An 18633-nucleotide genomic window follows, 5' to 3' on the forward strand; every position below is an offset into this window, starting at 1 on the left:
GCCCCGCTGTTTGCTTCTAGAGGCAGGCCCTTGTACTCTGAAGCAAGCTGCTATGGCACAAGCACCCCCATTAAGGTGCCCCCGAAGTGGAAAGCGCCATGAGACACTCAGCCCATGGAAACATAGGACTATTTCTACAGCTCACCCTTTTGTCAACACGTACTGAATAAATCAAAGCCACTGCGAATACTGGCAATCCCTATTTCGGGTCCCCAAGGCACTGAGCAGGACTGACTCAGAGCTTGTGAACTACATTTCCCAGAAACCCACTGGGTGCAGGTGGACTGAGAGCCGGCTCTGGCTGCGAAAAACTCCATTTCCCAGCATGCGGTGGGAGCGCGGGCCCAGGGCTTCCAGCATCAGGGGAGGCCGCGGGGTTGGCACAGGCTCCGCCCCATTCCGCGACGTCCCCGCTCGCCCCGCCCCTCCCGCTCGCCGCCCAGCCAATGGGAAGGCCCCATACTGCAGAGTGCGCCGGGGCCGGCGCCGCGGCGGAGTTGCGAGTAGCGGAAAGCGGCGGGAAGTTCATACTGGGAAGGAGGAGACGGACGTTTCTGCGGCTCGGGGTAGGGGTGCCGCGAGCGCCGAGCGGGGGCCACGCAGGGGGCTGCCGGGGGCTGGGCTGGCGCGGGGTGGCCGTGTCCTCGGGCGGCGCCGGGGGCTGCGGGCGGCGCGACGCGGGCATCCCCTTCAGCCTGGTCTTCCCCAGGCCCCGCGGCGTCCGGGCTCCCTGCACTGGCCATGCCGGCCCCCACCCTGGCCCCGGGCTTATTGCACGTTCTGGCCCGGCGTGTTGGCGCGGCCGGGCCGGGCCGGGCCGGAGAGCCGGGGTCCGGGCCGGAGAGCCGGGGTCCGGGCCCGAGAGATGGGGTCCGGGCCCGAGAGCCGGGGTCCGGGCCCGAGAGATGGGGCCCATGCCAGCCTGGCCCGACGAGATCCCTCTGCTGTCACGGAGCTGACATTCTGGAGGGTAAACACGATAGAAGCAACCAACCAACCAGCCAGCCAACCCGATGCTTTGCAAGGGCCGAAAAGCTCCTTTAGAGCGAGGCCTGGCGATGGTGGGCCCGGGTGATGGGAGAGGAGGGGGCAGCCCGGAGGCCGTGACGCCGGACTTGGCACCTGAGCGGCAGGGACCAGGCGTGGGCCCCGGAGGACAGCGCCCGGGCCGCCCGCGCCTGCTGCGCGCTCGCCCTGCTGCGCGGCGGCCAGGCCGGGGGCCCCGGGGAGGCTCCTGGCGTAACCCCCGGGCAGCTAGCTCTCCGCTCTTCCCCTGCCAAACCGGCGGGGCGGCACCCGCGCTGTGTTCCAGGGCAACAAGCAGCTTCTCCTGCCGTCAAAACAGGTTTTGGCCCTGGTCTCAAGACTCTTAGGTGATTTAGTTAATTAGCGCCGACAAACAGCACCAGAGTCTCTGGGGAGAGAGAGGGAAGGAGAGGAGAAAGGGGGGCAGGAGGGAAGAGGGAGGGAGGGAGGGAGGGAGGGAGGGAGGGGGAGAGAGAGAGAGAGAGAGAGAGAGAGAGAGAGAGAGAGAGAGAGAGAGAGAGAGAGAGATCCTGTTGAGGCCACCACCATTTTTCTAACTTCTCTATCAGGCCAACCCATTTTTTGTCTGTCTTTGGACTTCCCTCCCCACTTTCCTTTTTTTTTTTTGGGGGGGGGGCGGGGCAGCTTGGAGAGACCAGTCGTGCTGTGGGGAGGGTGGGCGTGCTTTTAGGGAGCCCGGGAGGAGCATCTCTTATTTTCCTTTCTCCTTTTTAAAAACCGGGACTGCCCATCTGTTGAGTCTGAAACGTGTAAGAGTAAAATAAGTAAGTTGTGGAGCCGCACATGTGAAGAGCTGTGAATGCAGGCACCTTCCTTTTCATGGCATGCCGAGCAGGATACTTCTGGGGGAGAACTCAGCCTAACGCAAGGGTTCTTTACGGGATCCTTTTGTTCAGATGATGCTGGCGCTGTGTGAAATGGCAGGGAGTCCTCGGCGCTGAGTTTCTGGGCGGGTGAGGCTCTGCCCTGCTACCTGAGAAGGTGGTGTCAGCGACCAGCCATGGCTCTCTGGGCCCAGGCTCCCACAGACGGTCTTCTCTCTGCACCTCTGCATTGCTGACCATGTATCAATGCAGCAAGCGGCTCGAATTTCCTAACAGCGAACCTGCGTCAAGCATGACTGTCCATTTAGTACTGGTATCTAGTACTAGTCACAGCCTGTGTCTAGTGTAATGGCTTCTGTTCCGTGCTACACACACGAAGAGAGGATATTTGTTCAACAAATGAGATAATGGAGTAACGTGTCAAGCACAGAACCTGGCGTACAGTAAGGTAGTACGTGCCCAGGAGACGGTGGTGCTTCTATGAAGAGCTTACGCTAAGCTTTATTCCTGGGTGCAAGTGTATATTTTAAGAAATAGCAGTGCATCCAAAATGTTGACAGCTCCTAAAATTAAATTTCTTGAAGAAGCCAGCTTTCATTTTTTTTTTAAAGAACTAATGTGAAATAATAATATATAAGTGAATGTCCCAGATGTCTAGAAACGAAAAAACAACATTTTTATTTTGACAACTAAATTTTTCCCCCTTAAGGCCATCCCTACTAAGATACAATTTACTATGAATAGAATTTTGACTTGGAAGAATTAATCTTATTGAAAATGAGGCAAAGCTTTACAATTTCCCTTATATCAAGTGAAGGATGACTCCTGAATTTATACAAAAGTTCAAATGCTGATATCTCATATATCAGGCAGTAAACTTAATAGGAATTAAATTCTGTGTGTGTGTGTGTGTGTGTGTGTGTGTGTGTGTGTGTGTGGCTTTCAGGAAAATTAATCTGGATGGGTTTAGAGAATAGATTGATAACTGAAGAGGACTGGAAAATAGTTTTTAAACTGGCCGGGTATTTTACTTGCTGAGGTTATTTGTCAGAATGAGTGGAAATGGACTCATTTGCTCACCAGATAGCATGTGCCTGCTGTGTGCCAGGAATCATTAGGTGCATCTATTCTTGCTATTGCAGTGTTTTGTTGAAGCAAGTTTTCTTCGTTTTAAATTAATAGATGTCATTCTTTTTTGCTTAAGTTATCCTATCATTCAGCCCACAAGAAGTCAATAAATGGGTAGAATACACTTGAAAATTTATATTATTGATAAAAGTATACCAACTATGGACTTTTGTTAAGGATGTAAGATTAATTTAGAAAGGTGCCGAAACCTGTTTGGCTCAGTGTCGGTCTGTGGACTGAAAGGTCCTGAGTTCGATTCCGGTCAAGGGCATGTACATTAGTTGCGGGCACATCCCCGGAAGGGGGTGTGCAAGAGGCAGCTGGTCGATATTTCTCTCTCATCGACGTTTCTAGCTCTCTATCTCTCTCCCTTCCTCTCTGTAAAATATCAATAAAATATAAAAAACAAACAAACAAACAAACAAACCCAAAAAACAAAACAAAACACCTAGCGATGTGGTGGAACAAAGATGTGTTTGGCCGTTTTGAAGTAATTTCATGCCCTTTCCCAATCCCTCCTGTCCATCTCTCCCAATGTTGTTGCGAATCTTTGCACTCAGACATAGCACATTCTATTCTTGGTCTGGGTGACGGGGACAACACTCCAAAACAATACAAAACAAAACAAGAAACTCTAGAGAGAGTGAGGTGTGCCTTACTCCCTGATAGGAGTTAGAGTTTTAGTATTCACAAATAAATGCTAATGACAAGAAATGACTTTTGGTAAAATTCTTCAGTAAACTTACTAAGAATTTTACTAGCCACAGCATCGATGTCAGCTGGGAAAAATGCCCTGTGCATGATACTGTTTATGTAGCCTTCATGTAGGCACGCGGATTCTGATGATTCTTTGTGGTAACTCCTATCTGCCCCTGGGTCTTTGGCCCATAGGAAGGGAACCAGGACTCTGGGATTTGAAAATTAAGACCCTGTGCACATTGGCAAATATTTAGGATGAATATTAAACACAGACTAACATGTTTATCAGTAAGCCATATACATTAAGTGGGAAGGTATACTAGATGGAAGTCATATAATTATAAGGTATTACTTTGGGATTTGGGAGTGTTCTGTCATATACTTTTTAGTGGACACATTATGGGAAGGACACATTTATCTTGTGAAGCTCAGTATCTGGAACGATGTCGTTGGTCCCACACGGGACTAAGTGAGAACCGGAGTTACTAGGAACCAGGGCTGCACCCTCCCCCTCTGTTGTAATTCTTCCTGTGGGCTTATTTTATCTTCTGTTTGTAGACTGGCGGGCTTGCTGCTGTTTGCATGCGCGGTAGATAAGTTTGATCTAGACCTAGCTCCTGGTTTCAAGAACCCAAAAGATACCCTGTTATCTGGTGAATTGACAATTATGTCTAAAATTTAAAAAATGACATTATGAAGGTAGAAATCTAAGATAACTATAGCTTTATTTCAGGCTAATTACTTTTCTCAAATTGTTTTTCCAAGTAACAGTGAACAAATGTCATTTTTTGATGGTAGTATGTATAAATGCATTGTGACCACATTTTACAGTGCTAAGGGTTAGAAACTGCTATTAAACTTTAAGTCTTCATAGACTGTCTGGAAGGCATAGGTGTATATTTAATTTATTAAGAAACTACCAGACTTTCCCAGAGTGGTTGTACCATTTTACCATCCTATTATCACTGTACTAGAGGCCTGGTGCATGAAATTCATGAATGGGGGAGCGGTGTGTGTCCCTCAGCCCAGCTTGTACCCTCTCCAATCTGGGACATCCAACTCACAATTCAGGACTGCTGGCTCCCAACCACTCGCCTGCCTGCTTGCCTGATTGCCCCTAACACTTCTGCCTGTCAGCCTGATCACCCCTTAACCACTCCCTTGCCAGCCTGATCAACGCCTTACTGTTCCCCTGCTGGCCCAATTGCCCCTAACTGCCCTTCCCTGTCAGCCTGGTCACCCTAACTGCTCTCCCCTGCAGACCTGATCCCTCCCAACTGCCCTCCCCTGCAGGCATGGTCCCCCACAACTAACCCCCCTGCAGGCCTGGTCCCTCCCAACTGCCTTCCCCTGCACGCCTGGTTGCCTCTAACTACCCTCCTCTGCCAGCCCAATTACCCCTTACTGCCCTTCCCTGCAGGCCTGATCCCTCCCAACTGCCCTCCCCTGCAGGCTTGGTCCCCCCCCAACTATCCTCCCATGTAGTCCTGGTCCCTCCCAACCGTCCTCCCTTGCAGGCCATCTTGTGTTGGCCATATTGTGTGTTGGAGTGATGGTCAACTTGCATATTATCTTTTTATTATATAGGTTGAGATACCCAGTTTTCTCGAATCTTTGGAAGCATTTGGTGTTGGCGATATTTTTTGTTAACCATTATAATAGGTGTGTCGTGGTATCTCATCATGGCTTAAATTTTATTTCCTTAACGGCTAATGATGTTGATTATCTATCTCTTCATGTGCTTTATTTGCCATCAATATCTTATTTGGTCACTTGTCCATTTCTTTTGCTTGTTTTGTAACTGATTGTTTCCGTATTGTTGCATTTACAGTGTCTGTCATGCTTCTGAATACAAGGCCTTTGCCAGATGTACGATTTGTAAATATATTCTCTTAGTCTGTGGCTTGTCTTCATACAGTGTCTTCTGCAGCACGAGAGTCTGTGTGGATTGTGTTTTTGGAGTCATGCATGTCTCAGAGCTCCTTGCCTAGCCCTAATGATGGAGACTGAGGGCTCTGCTGAACTTTCAAACTGCTTCCTATTAATTCCACTTTTAGTGAGTTGTGCTGTGGGAGAAAGAAGTTTTTTTTGGCTTGTTGACGTGGATGACATTTCTTACCGGGCCTAATCAGGGTCCAAGAGGTGAGCAACTGCAAACAGGGTGATAAATTGCTCCAAAGAGGAAATGTTAATGGAATCACTCTTCTTTATGATGGCAAAGAGGGGGCTTGGGGGTTATTTAATCAGCGCGCCCTGATCCTGTCTGTGAAGAACGACGCCGGGAATGATGATGGCCAGCTGTTCCTCAGCCCCACCGAGGACCGAGGACCGAGGACCGAGGGAGGACAACGGCTCAGACAGCGGCCGCGGGCTTCGTCTCAGGGAAGCATTTGCAGGCAGCCAGGGATCTAACAGTGTCTGAGGCAGAGGGGGACCCAGACAGGTTAGGAACATCCCCGCAGGGGATGCGACAGGCGACAGCCCTCTCGTCCTAACTTACCAGGACTGAAAATACTCAGCTTCTTAGTCAGCACCCAGGCCGCTGCTTGGTTCTTTTCCCATGCAAATTATACCCCTTTTCTCTTTGTGGGAATTTCTGCTTTCTTTTTAAACGACTATTTTGGACATAGATTAGACTTCTGTTATTTAAAAAATAGAACTTATTTAATGTCAGATGACTACTAAACATCAATACATTTCTACTTTTTAATTTAGAGCATGGAAAAATGTATTATCACATTTAAAATTAATGATGACTTGTTGAGCAAAGGATTTTAATTGCATAAGAGATTACTAGGACATGTATTTTCTGTTTGATTTAATTTCCTTCATCTGATTCTTTTCTACCAATCTAGCTCTTTTTTTCACTGAAATAATAAAATAGACCAAGAATATTTCACTTGTGATTGTAACCCTTCAGTATTACCACAGAGAATTTTATTTTATTTTTCCAGCCGAAGAGCATGCTCTTACAGGGCTATGCAAGCTGCCCATTTAAAACCATCATTGCTTGGCACCTATGCCCTAGTGACAGTTTGACCAACATGTGAGCAGGCACAGTGCCATGCTGACAGATGGGCGTGAGTGCAGGCAGCCAAGAAACCATGTATCTGCATCTAGTGTGTTTGTTAAGGGCAGGATTCCCAGTCGGGGCTGTTCAAACGTCTGTCCATCCTGAGCTTTTACGCCTGTGGATGAGGGATGTCATCATCAATCTCCGCTCTGACTGAGAGTCCGTGGTGTACGGAGCTTCTGGGCGGTCACAGGAGCAGGCAGTTGGGGACAATCAGGATAACTTCTCTGTCCTTCATCACAGGACTACTTTACGTAATCTTTCCCCTTTCTCCTAGCCAGCTAGGTTTGCAGGGAGTACAAGCCTGTTCAGACATTGTCCCGCTGCTGCTAGAGCACGGGTGGCTTTGTTTGCTGTCTAGAGTGCCCAGCTCTGCCAGTCATTTAATATTTATGGTTTGGACAGTGAGGTGTGTAATTGGAGTTAGGTAGATCTGAGTTCAGATATTGACTGATATGTGACATTAGGACAACCTAATTTTACTATCAAATCAAGGCAAAACAATACCTGTTTTATAGGGTAGTTGTGAGGATTAACTGTGAAGTATGTACACTAGTCACTTGATATAATATCTGGCCCACAGTCAGTGTTCAATAAATGTTTATAATCATTTTAACATCCCTGTTTTTCTCTGGAGAGCTATATGAAGCAGATAATCTTTTTTAAAAATGTTTTTATTGATTTCAAAGAGAGGAAAGGAGAGGGAGAGAGAAACATCAGCGATGAGAGAGAATCATTGATCCACTGCCTCCTGCACACCCCCTACTGGGAATTCAGCCCGCATTCTGGGCATGTGTCCTGACCGGTGACCTGGTACGTGGGATGACGCTCAACCAACTGAGCCACACTGCCTGGGTCAGATGATCTTTTTCAAAAAAACCCATTTTCCATCATTCTTAAAATCCACATACTAGATATTATCACATTAGCTAGTCTACAATGACAGGGAACTCCACCTCTGGAGGTTTTTGGCCGTGGACTAGTGACCATTTAGACACTGTGTCAATGGAGATAGAGCTTCCACTTGAAACTTGCTTTGCTTTTTTGCAAATTTGAGTCCTCTGTGGACTGATTAGTGTTCAGATGTTGCTACTGAGAAGGCGCTCATGGGGTTGATGATTACTCGTGACCAGAGGCAGAGATTCCCTTGGGAGGAGGAGAGGAGTTTAAGAAAAGCCAGGCGAGCACAGTCTGGCATTGGATGAAGTCACAGCATTTGGAGATGGGCTCCTGCGTTTTCACTTTGGGCCCTTGTCATCGAGACACCGAGCTTAACCCGGACACTGCATTACAGGTGGTATAATTTCTTCAGTGCGCATGCGTTCTCTTCTGCTTTGGGAATAAGACTCACATCACATCCCCAGCTGATGCTGCTTTAAAGGTGGCTCTGCCCTGGTTGCAGATTCTCCATGCGGCCTGGGCTCTTCCCAGCTATTGGCTGGGATTCCAGAGGCAGCTTCCCGAGAGGGACTGCTTCTCAGAAGTCACATCACATCCCTTCTCCCGGACTCTCTTGGTTGAAGTAGACATGAGCCTGCCTGTCTTTATGGGAGGCGTGCCAGAACATTTCTGGCCATTAAACAAATCACCACAAATTATATACCGCAGTGTATCTACCCATTCTGTTGTAGCTGAGTGAATGGTTTCTAATTTGTAGCCCTTATGAATAATACTGCTGGAATCATTCATGTTCATATCTTTGGGTTCACGTGTGTTCATTTTACCTGGGTTTCTATAGCTAAGAGTGGGACTGCTGGCATGTATGTGAATCTTTAGCTTTAATAGATTGATACTGCCAAACAGTTTTCCAGAGTGGTCATACCAGTTATTACCAGAAAAGTGTGTGAGTCCCAGCTCCTCTGCAACCTTGCCTCCCTCCACTTGGTACTCTGGTTACACATTAAATATTTTTACAACCTTCCATTCTGTGGTTGTGTGGAGGATCTCAGTGTGGCTTTAATTGGCATTTCGCTGATAATAGTGATTTGAGCACCTTTTCATATAATGGTTAGCCATTTGGATATCCTGTGTTCTGAAGTGCTTGTCAAATCTCCCCTCCCCCTTTTAAAAACCCTCACCCAGTGACATGCTTTCATTGATTTTCGAGTGAGAGGAAGGCGGGGAGAGACATCCATTGGCTGCTTCTGGACGCACCGAATGCACCATATGAGCCCCCACAGGGATGGAGCCCACGGCCCAGGCATGTGCCCTGACGGGGAATCAACCCACAACTCTTTGGTCTGCAGACGATGCCCAGCCAGCTGAGCCACACAGGAAAGGCTTCCCATTTGCCAACAAGTTGGGTTATCTCCTTCCTTATTAAAATGTTGGTTTTTTATACATATGTATAATAGGTCTCTTTATTTTATACTAGAGGCCCAGTGCACGAAATTCATGCATTGGTAGGGACGCTAGTGGCTACTGGCTGCCAGCCAGGGCCTTTCTCCCTTCCCCCGGCCGGCCCTGCCCCCTGGTTGGACGCTTTATTATATAGGATAGATACAGATATCTTACACAGGGTTCTTCCCTTGCACTTTTTCATTTAACTGTATCTTGGAGATTATTCCATATGTATAGAAGGAGCCTGACATATCTTGTACGAGAAAGCAAGGAAAATACCTGAGACTCTTGGGGTCATGTCACAAGGACACAGTGGCCAACATGAAGGCCTGCTGCCGAGTCAAAGGCAGAGAGAAAGGGGCAGCCCTGGTGGTCAGAAGCCAGCACGGCCATGGGAGCCCATGCTGTCCTCCAGGTGAACGGAAGCAGCCCCAGCTGCTGCAGACAGGTTCCTCCGAGTGCATGAGCAGGTGAGCCAAGGCTTGAATGAAACCAAAGTTGCTGGGCCACTCACCAGGTACTTGGCTAAAACCGGGGCTGCTGCTTTCTTACAGTTACAGCTTCATCGTCCTTCTCGTCTCCTTTCCCTCAGAGGAAGTTTTTGGAGATACCCAAACATAAATGACCCCCCTTTCTGACAGCATCCAGCTCAGAGAAAGCCCTCCTTCCCTAGATCCCCCCCAAGTCACCCAACAGGCCCAAACCCTACAGCCGATTCTCTCACCGAGCTGCACCGCTGTCCCTATGGTGTCTGTGCTCCCAGCTGTGTAACTACAGGTGTGTTCTCGGCGGTCTGTGGCTGAAGGCTTTGCCGCCAGAGAGAGGACAATTTGAACAACAATAACAGTTTACAGGGGAACAGGTTAAGTGACAATATGGGGACACAGCAAATTCAAAATGTAGGAAATTTTACAGAACAAATGACTAGGGGAGGGAAAAAAATAAAGAGATAGGTGGCATTTGTTGAATAAAAAGATTCAGTGCCCAGCTGATATGGCTCAGGGAATGAGGGTCAATTATGAACCAGGAGGTCATGGTTCAAATCCTGGTCAGGACACATACCTGGGCTGCTGGCTCCATCCCCAGTGTGGGCACGCAGGAGGCAGCCGATCAGTGATTCTCTCTTCATCATTGATGTTACTCTCTCCCTCTTCCTTCCTCTCTGAAATCAATAAAAATATATTTAAAAAATATATTAAAAAATAAAAAGATTCAAAGACACACCAGCCAGATGCAGTGACTAAAAATTAACTAGAAGACATTTTTGAGACAATTAAGATTTGTACATATTTTATTAATTTTGTTAGGTGTGACAGTGATACATGGTGGTTACATCCTTTGCAAGTACCTGTTACAAGTGTTTACATTACATGGGAAATGATGCGATGTCTGGGGTTTGGTTGTAGACTGGGTTTACAGAAGAAACATGGCCATGTGTTGATTGCTAATTGTTGAAGCTAGGTGATGTGTGCATGGGAGTTTATTATATCATTTGCCTACTTTATTATATATTTAAAAACTCTAATAAGAATTTTTAAAAGCTGCTTTTATTTCTTGTGAGTTTTGCCTCAATGTCATGTTTCATTTTTCTTTTGTTTTTCCTTAAAATGAAGGATTTAAAAAATATATATATATTTTATTGGTTTTTCATAGAGAGGAAGGGAGAAGGATAGAAAGCTAGAAACATTGATGAGAGAGAAACGTCAACCAGCTGCCTCCTGCACAACCCCCAATGGGGATATGCCCGCAACCAATGTACATGCCCTTGGCCGGAATCGAACCCGGGACCCTTCAGTCAGCAGGCCAACGCTCTATCCACTGAGCCAAACCGGTTTTGCTGAAGGATTTTTAAGTACTAAGAAAATTAGCCTCTTGTCATATTTTGTAGATATTTTGTATTTTTGAGTTTGTTTATAGTATTTTTTTTATCTGGAGGATTTTTGTCAAATTTAGCAATTTTCCTTATGTCTTGAGTGTTTTATTTTGTGTGTTGCTTAGAAAAAAACTTGTCTCAGATTCTGGAAAGTTCTTTTGTTTTCATCAAGGATTTTTTAATGACCGCAGTACACTTCTGATAGTACGTTGGTTACTTGGTAATCCTAATTTCCTTTTAAGTAGTTAGAAGTGTTCTCCCTGTGAGCATGCTGCAAGAATATATAAGGAGAAATGTTTCTCAGTAGTTATCTCATGTAGACTTAATAGTGAACACCCAGGGAAATAATTGCAAAAAAAGTTTGGTAATTTTGCTTCCAAATGGGAGAACTAATGGACAATCTATCATTTACAAAACTGTCAAAATATGCTAACTGTTATGTAAGAACATTAACAATATAGCGCGGAATTTGTAATGTTGGGAAGTGTCTGCTTTCCATAAAGAAGCATTCCTTCGGCTTTTCCCTTCCAGGGCCTGTGAGGAGACCAGTGCCCTTCCCTTTGCAGTCTGCCCGTTGTCTGTCTCTGTCTGTCTCTCTCTTCCTTTTCTGGTGCATTTCATTTCTTCTTTCGCAGCGTGCAGCTTCCTCTAACCATCAGCCACCAGGGCACCTGAGGAGGAAGGAGTGAGCATTGCGGTAATTTTTTAGGATGCAGGTTGGCCGGTTCCCCAGAATCTGGAAGAAGAAGAAACGTGTGAGAGTTTTCACAGACTCAAGTCAGAGGACGATGGGTGACGCTCTCATCTTGGTTAGATGGCGCTTTCCCACGCAGGCAGGCCGCCCTCCTGGCCGTGGGAAAACATGGTCACTTCGCAGAGGACGGGGAGGGGCATCTTAACGAGGCTTCACACAGGGAGGGAGCGATGGCCAGAGCTGCCTCTGAGGAGGCCACAGCGTTGGACCTCTCCCCTCCTGCCCGAATGGTGCTTGGCACCGGCAGAGCGGGAAGTGCCTCGTTTCTAAGATCGGGGGCATTGATGAAGCAGTGTCTGCTTCATGGTTGGTTCCTGGAGACCTGTGAGGACTGCAGGGATGGATCACCCACCCACTCATCAAAGCTCAGAGGGAAGTGAGCGGGCCCTTCCATGGGGAAGTGGTGGCAGTGAGGAACCGGGCTTTTGTTTGCAATGTGCCACACTGCGTGTTCTCCGTGAAAAGTCAGGTCTGTGGTTAGTGCTCCTCTTTCAGATAGCACTTAAAGGAATGAGAGTTGAGGATGTATATTTGATACTGTATTTTAAAAAATTTATTCATGATACCAAGAAATTTAATGTAACATTAATCATTTCCTAATCCAAGTGAGAACAATAATGGGTAGGAAGAAATTTTTCTTCTCTGAAGACACTTCCTTTTTCAGTTAGAAGCGAGAGTCTTCACCTCGTTCTTTCCAGCTTAGGTGTGAAAACATGACTCATGTGGCAGTTGCTACAAAGATTGTATCATAGTTTGAGTTTAGCTTAATGCTTTTACAGAATAAATTTATGGATTTATGGGATCATTATTTCAGGAGGTTCACTTCTATGTTCTTATGGCTTGTTGTGTTACTCTTACTTTAAAGCTACTAAAGGTACCCTATCACATGAATGTCTTTCCTACTTTTATTCATGGGCATGGTTCTCCGAGCAAAACCAGGGGTCTGGTGGGGTGGCCCTAACAGGAACTCCCAGTTCACCTTCCGGTGTCTCAGGTTTATGTTAAACTAGAGGCCCGGTGCACGAAATCACGCACGGGTGGGGTCCCTCAGGGTGGCCTGCCCCCTCACCTGCTCCACCATCCCACCTGTGGGCAGATTGACCCGCGCGCCCCCCACTCCCCCCACTGCTGCTGGTCGCCTCCTGTGGGGTGATCTGGCCCCGCTCACATCCGCTTTGACCTGGTGCTGCCTGCTCACCTGCTTCACCATCCCACCACTGTCCCATTCTCATTGGGTCCCATCGGGGCCCACAGCACCTCCACTGCCGTCTGCTGCCAGCGCTGCATCACCGACGCCTGCCATGTTCCATGCCACCCCCTTGTGGTCAGCGCACGTCATAGCGAGCAGTCGAACTCCCAGTCTCAGTCGAACAACTGCCCTAGGGGACAATTTGCATATTAGCTTTTATTATATGGGAGGATGGTGTTGGTAATAAGTATATTTTTTATTCTTGTGGATATCCTTATTGTTCTGCCATTTTGTGTGGACAAAATGAAGTAAATATGTGAAGACCCTTTATGTTATTCGGAAATGGCTATGCAAACTCAAGATTCAGTATTTTATTTCCAGATGATCTCTTAGCACTAGTCAAAAGCATTGATCAACTTCTGATTAGCTGGCTCATTTGTAAGAGAATTGTCTTTAGATGCATTGCTTTCAAATTGTTCCTGATATAATTTAGCAAAATAGGTGCTGAAGTTCTTTGTTGACTGATTATCTCCTGTTTGATTTTATTCTTTAACTTACTGTAGTTTGGCAGGAAGCCATTTACACCAAACTATGTAATTACTTTTTAATCACAAATAAGTTTGAAATACAAATGAGGATTTTGGCTTGGGATGCAGTAGGATGAGAAAAGGGCAATTTTTTTTTTTTTTTTTTTTTTGTGTCATTCATTCACTAATTTATATATTTTACCAATTTCTAAAGTGAACTGGAGGTGGCTTTTATTAAAATTCTCCAATCCGGTGGAGTGGTAGGTAATAGAGCCGTTACATTGGAGGGAAGGAGTTAATGAAGAAAGGCAGATGGACCCGAACCCGGGTCAGTGAGGGGTCCGTCTGCGCCTCGGCCCCGTGCATCACTGACACGCCCAGACGCCGGGCCCTGGGGAGCAGACCTGCCTTCCCGTTCCGCTGTGAGGATGATGGACAGCCATGGCTGAGAGGCTGTCTCATGATGGGTAGTCACGTGTAACAGAGTTTATACGTCTGCGCTGCACCGTGTGGCACTGATTGAAAAAGAGAAGACAGGAGTTTCATAGCTCTTAATATCTTAAACATTTACATCACTGGAAGAGGCACTTTTCTCCACCATGAAACTCACAGAGTTTGATTTTGTAATCCCTGCAACGGTCTTTAACAAATAGTTTTATCAAGGATTCAGAAGCATCCTTTACCCGAAGAGCTTTTTATTGATCCTGTGTGAGGTTGACAACATAATATGAAATTATAACTGTGTGATGGTGTTTCTGTATGAAGCTAGTTTAGATTCCTGAGTCCAAATGCAGTATTTCATTCATATTTGTATTTCCAGCCCATCACACAGTTTTGGCACATATTTCAGAGGTGTTTTATAAGTGCCTTTGGAGTAAATGAGTTCATATATTTAATTTCCTGGTGAACTAAATTGCCATGAAGATAGAGCTGAGGAAACCTAGAGTAAGAAATGCTTAGCATGTTTCCTGGCCCATCTGTCACTAATAGCAATTGTTTCTGCTTGGCGCTGAAAACTTGTGTTTTTTTGGGGGGGTGAGGAGCGTAGCATATGTAAAGTTAAAAGAATAAAAGAAAACCTCTTAGTTTATTCTGTAACTCTCTTAGTGGTTAAAAGGAGTGGCTACCGCCAAAGTTAGACTTCAGGTAATCAAAGAAAAAAAGTAACCTTTTGCTGTTTAATTTTACACATTAAAAAAAATATTTTATTGATTTTTTTTTCTTTTTCTTTTACAGAGAGGAAGGGAGAGGGTAGAGAGTTAGAAATACCCATGAGAGAGAAACATAGATCAGCTGCCTCCTGCCCACCCCTGACTGGGGATGTGCCCACAACCAAGGTACATGCCCTTGACCGGAATCGAACCTGGGACCTTTCAGGCGGCAGGCCTATGCTCTATCCACTGAGCCACACCAGTCACGGCTAATTTTACATATTTTTTTAATTCCTCCCAAGTGTAATGTATTGTAAAATAGTTCTTTTTTCAGAGCGCTTATAAATTAACGGAACATTATCAAATGCAATAAGAGGTAAGAACAGTGCTGAAACCAGAGGTCATATCTGACTGAGAAAGATATTTGGGTGCGGAAAGATTTCAGTAAATGTAGAAGGCGGAGGGCAAGAAACGGCTTTATCCTGTGAAGCGCGGAGAGAAGCCCATGCTGTACGGTGCTAACGGGATGGTAAGCAGTCCAGGGGCGCCAGAGTAGCCTGAGTCACGGGGGCTGCATAGTTTGAAGGCGTCAGAGGAGCTTCTGGCTTTCAGGAAAACGTCATGAAAATCCATGACCCTCAGAGGAACTGAAGTGCATACCTATTTGGGGGAAAATTCATGACGAGGCATCCAGTGTGTACCCAGCTTTATACAGCTCTGCCGTCTCCCAGTTTGGTTGTGAGGAATTCATAGAGCTCATTAAGTGCCCGTAAAACGGTTTGAATCATCCAAACACTCATCTTTTCAGCAGAAGATTAAAAAAAGAAATTGTTCCAAATTTGAATCCAGGACTTGAAAGATGCCAGTTGTCTGCATACAGTACCGTATTGTGATAAATATAGCTGTGGAAAACGTTAAAAATCTCTTTACAAAACTTTATTTTAATATTCATAGCAGAATATTTTTGGAACGTTATCTGCAAAAGAACCATTTTATTATCAGAGCTGACTATTAATTAGGGCATTGTTTCGGATATAAAAGTTGATCTGCCACTGAATTTCTATTTGAATATGTATAGTTCCAAGCTTGCTTTGTGTATTTAATAACTTTACCACCATAATTACTCTGTTTACAATTAGATTTTGGTGAATATGCTAATATGGAGTATTCCAGTGAGCGGTTCCAGCAAAGGGCGGTGTTGATGTGCATGTGGATGTGCTTTTCACTTGTGTCTGAATTTCATTTCCGTGGGGAAGAGGTGGTGGGTTATGTAGTGGATTGTATGTGAGGTAAACTTGTTCTTTGCAACTTCTCTGTTGGGTTGGCCATCATAATAGTGGCTTTTCTTTGCTTCAAGTGGGCAGAAATATCACGGGAAATTTTAATTTGCTTGAGGTTTGTGCTCTCTGATGAATTGTTTAATAGAAATCTTACAGCAGGTCGTTGGTTCATTATGAGAAGAAGCCTATAATGTACTAATGCAGTTGTTTAATTCAAGTTAATATTTTAAACTCTTCAGAGAATTCTCTGATTTACTGAAGCAAATGCTGTGGTTATGTTATATGTCATGGTTTTTGAGCAGGAACTTCTGGTTTCAAATAATCCTACTTTTTTCTTTTCAGAAATCACCTGAAAGGAACAAGTAGATTGAGAAACACAGAGTTCCTGTCCTCAAACAAGGAGACTTCTGGGACCCTGAGCCCGGACATGAGAGGGGCTGCCAAGCCCAGTGGAGGTCAGACGGGCAGGGGGGTGCTGCAGAGGGACTGGGTCTGACACAGATCTCTGCTAAGCGGCAGAGCAGCCTTCTCCACAGGCACCGCGCCACCTGCCCGCCGCCAGTGGCTGCAGGAGGGGAGTGAGTGGTGCTGGCAGGAAAGGCCGGAGGCATCCTCATGGTGCACTGAGATGTTCTGAGTCCTGATCCCAGGGTTTGTTGCCCGGCTGTACTATTAGGTCTAGTAATAATTAATGTCGTTTTCTAATACTTTTTTAAATCGAATTTATTTAAACAATACAACAAAATTTAATCAACAATATAGTTGCCGTTGTTTTCTACTACTTGTGCCCAACGCTCAGGAAGCATTTTAATCCATCTGTTGTAAAATTCTTGTGATTTTGATGCAAAAAATTCAGTCAATGCATTTTTGAGGCATTCTTCATTATTAAATTTTTTTCCAAGAAGAAAGTTTTGCAAAGAACGAAACAAATGGTAATCGGAAGGGGCAATATCAGGAGAATATGCAGGTTGAGGGAGAACTTCCCATTCCAACTGGCGCAGTTTTTCAGCAGTGATTCTTGCAGTATGCGGTCGTGCGTTATCGTGGTGAAGAATTACGCCCTTCCGATTAATCAGCGCGGGATCTTTTTCTCTTAAAGCTTGGGCTAACCTTTCCAATTGGGCACTATACACTGCACTTGTAATGGTTTGGGTAGATGGTAAAAGTTCATAATGAAGAATTCCTTTAAAATTCCACCAAACACACAACATCACTTTTTTCGCATGCAAGTCAGGTTTTGGCGTGGGCTGCGGAGCCTCATTTTTGTCCAACCATTGAGGCCGCCTTTTCAAGTTAACATACAGCACCCATTCTTCATCTCCGGTAACAATTTGCTCTAAAAACGGCAAACGGTTTTGACGAGAGAGGAGCGAACTGCAAATTGTGACTCTTTGATTACGGTTGTTGTCGGTCAACTCATGAGGGACCCATTTTCCAAACTTTTGGACTTTGCCAAGTGCACGCAATTGATTGGAAATTGTTTTTTGTGAACAATTTAAAGTTGTCGCAAGCTCTTGTTGGGTAATTTGAGGATTTTGCACCAAAAGAGCTTGAAGAGCTTCTTGATCAAAATTGGACACACGGCCTCGACCACTCTTGTCATCTAACGAAAAATTTCCCTCACGAAATTTCTCAAACCAATGCTGGCATTTTCTGGCGCTAACTGCATCTTGACCAAGAGCACTACAGATGTTTTTTGCAGCCTCACTTGCTTTTCTTCCTAATTGGAACTCGTAAAGCATGCAGTGCCGAATATGCTCTTCATCCGCCATCTTCTTAGCCCTAGTTTTGCAACAAAAACCAAACACAAACTTTTTCAAGCAAAACTTGTTAATTGCACTTCACACGTTCTGTAGATACCACGTGTTTGAAGGTTATGTCAATACAAGTCAATGCCAAGCAAGATTTTAAACGAATGTTAAAAAACGACATTAATTATTACTAGACCCGATACATACATGTGTACAATTCACCCGTCTTGTGCATGTGTTCAGTTTATTGCTTCCCAACTGCACATTCACCTTTCTTTGCTCTGTTTGTGATTCTTGAATTAGATACTGTGAACATTTTTTCCTTTTCATTACGTGTCATGTTGTCCCAAGGTTTCCTTATGGTAGCCTCGTTATTTGCAAGTGGTTTTTTTTTTTTTTCCTGCTGTAATTTTTTTTTCCTTGTCTTCTAAATTACTGATTCGAAACTCTGCTTCATCCAGTCTACTTTTGATTCCTTCCAGTATATTCTTGCCCAGAGGCCTGATGCATGAAATTCGTGCCAGAGCAGGCCTTCCTTCCCCGGCTGCTGGCACCGGGCTGCCCTCTGGCACCGGGACCCGGGCTGCCCTCTGGCCGCTGGCAGGCACTCGGGACCCACGCTTCCCTCACAGCCCTGCTTCATCCGGAAGGAAGGTTGTCTGGTCTGATTAGCTTTTATTATTATAGATGTTAGGTATACTGCTCTTCAATATTCTTATTCATGGTTTCTGTTTCCTTGTTCATGCTGTTTTGTTCCTACGTTTCTTATAATTCTTAGTTCCAAACCATGACTTTGAACTCATTATCTGATAAATTGCTTGCCTCCATTTCATTTAGCTCTTTTTCTGGAGATTCCTCTGGTGTTTCATTTGGGGCCTGTTTCTTTGCTTCCCTGTTTTGGGTGCCTCTTTGTTTGCTTCTGTTATTAGATAGCTCTGCTGTGATCCCTGCTCTTCGTTTGTGGCCTTCTGTAGCAGGTGCCCTGTGGACCCAGAGG

At 45.5% G+C, this 18633-nt stretch overlaps 1 protein-coding gene across 3 annotated transcripts in view; it reads left to right on the forward strand.

Annotated features, from left to right (window-relative positions):
• The first annotated feature begins 455 nt into the window (after positions 1-455).
• The window catches only part of VRK1 (VRK serine/threonine kinase 1), a 54710-nt gene continuing 36532 nt past the window's right edge, over positions 456-18633 (forward strand). For 2 of the 3 annotated variants that reach the window (XM_084898511.1, XM_084898512.1), the window contains exons 1-2: positions 456-566; positions 16228-16340. In XM_084898511.1, coding sequence (XP_084754637.1) covers positions 16313-16340 — 28 coding nt within the window. In that variant the 5' untranslated portion in view covers positions 456-566; positions 16228-16312. The remainder of the gene's footprint in view (positions 567-16227; positions 16341-18633) is intronic. The other variant, XM_084898513.1, reaches the window with a different exon arrangement.

This window comes from Pipistrellus hanaki (genome assembly GCF_964339955.1).
Source record: "Pipistrellus hanaki genome assembly, chromosome: 1".
Classification (NCBI taxonomy): domain Eukaryota; kingdom Metazoa; phylum Chordata; class Mammalia; order Chiroptera; family Vespertilionidae; genus Pipistrellus; species Pipistrellus hanaki.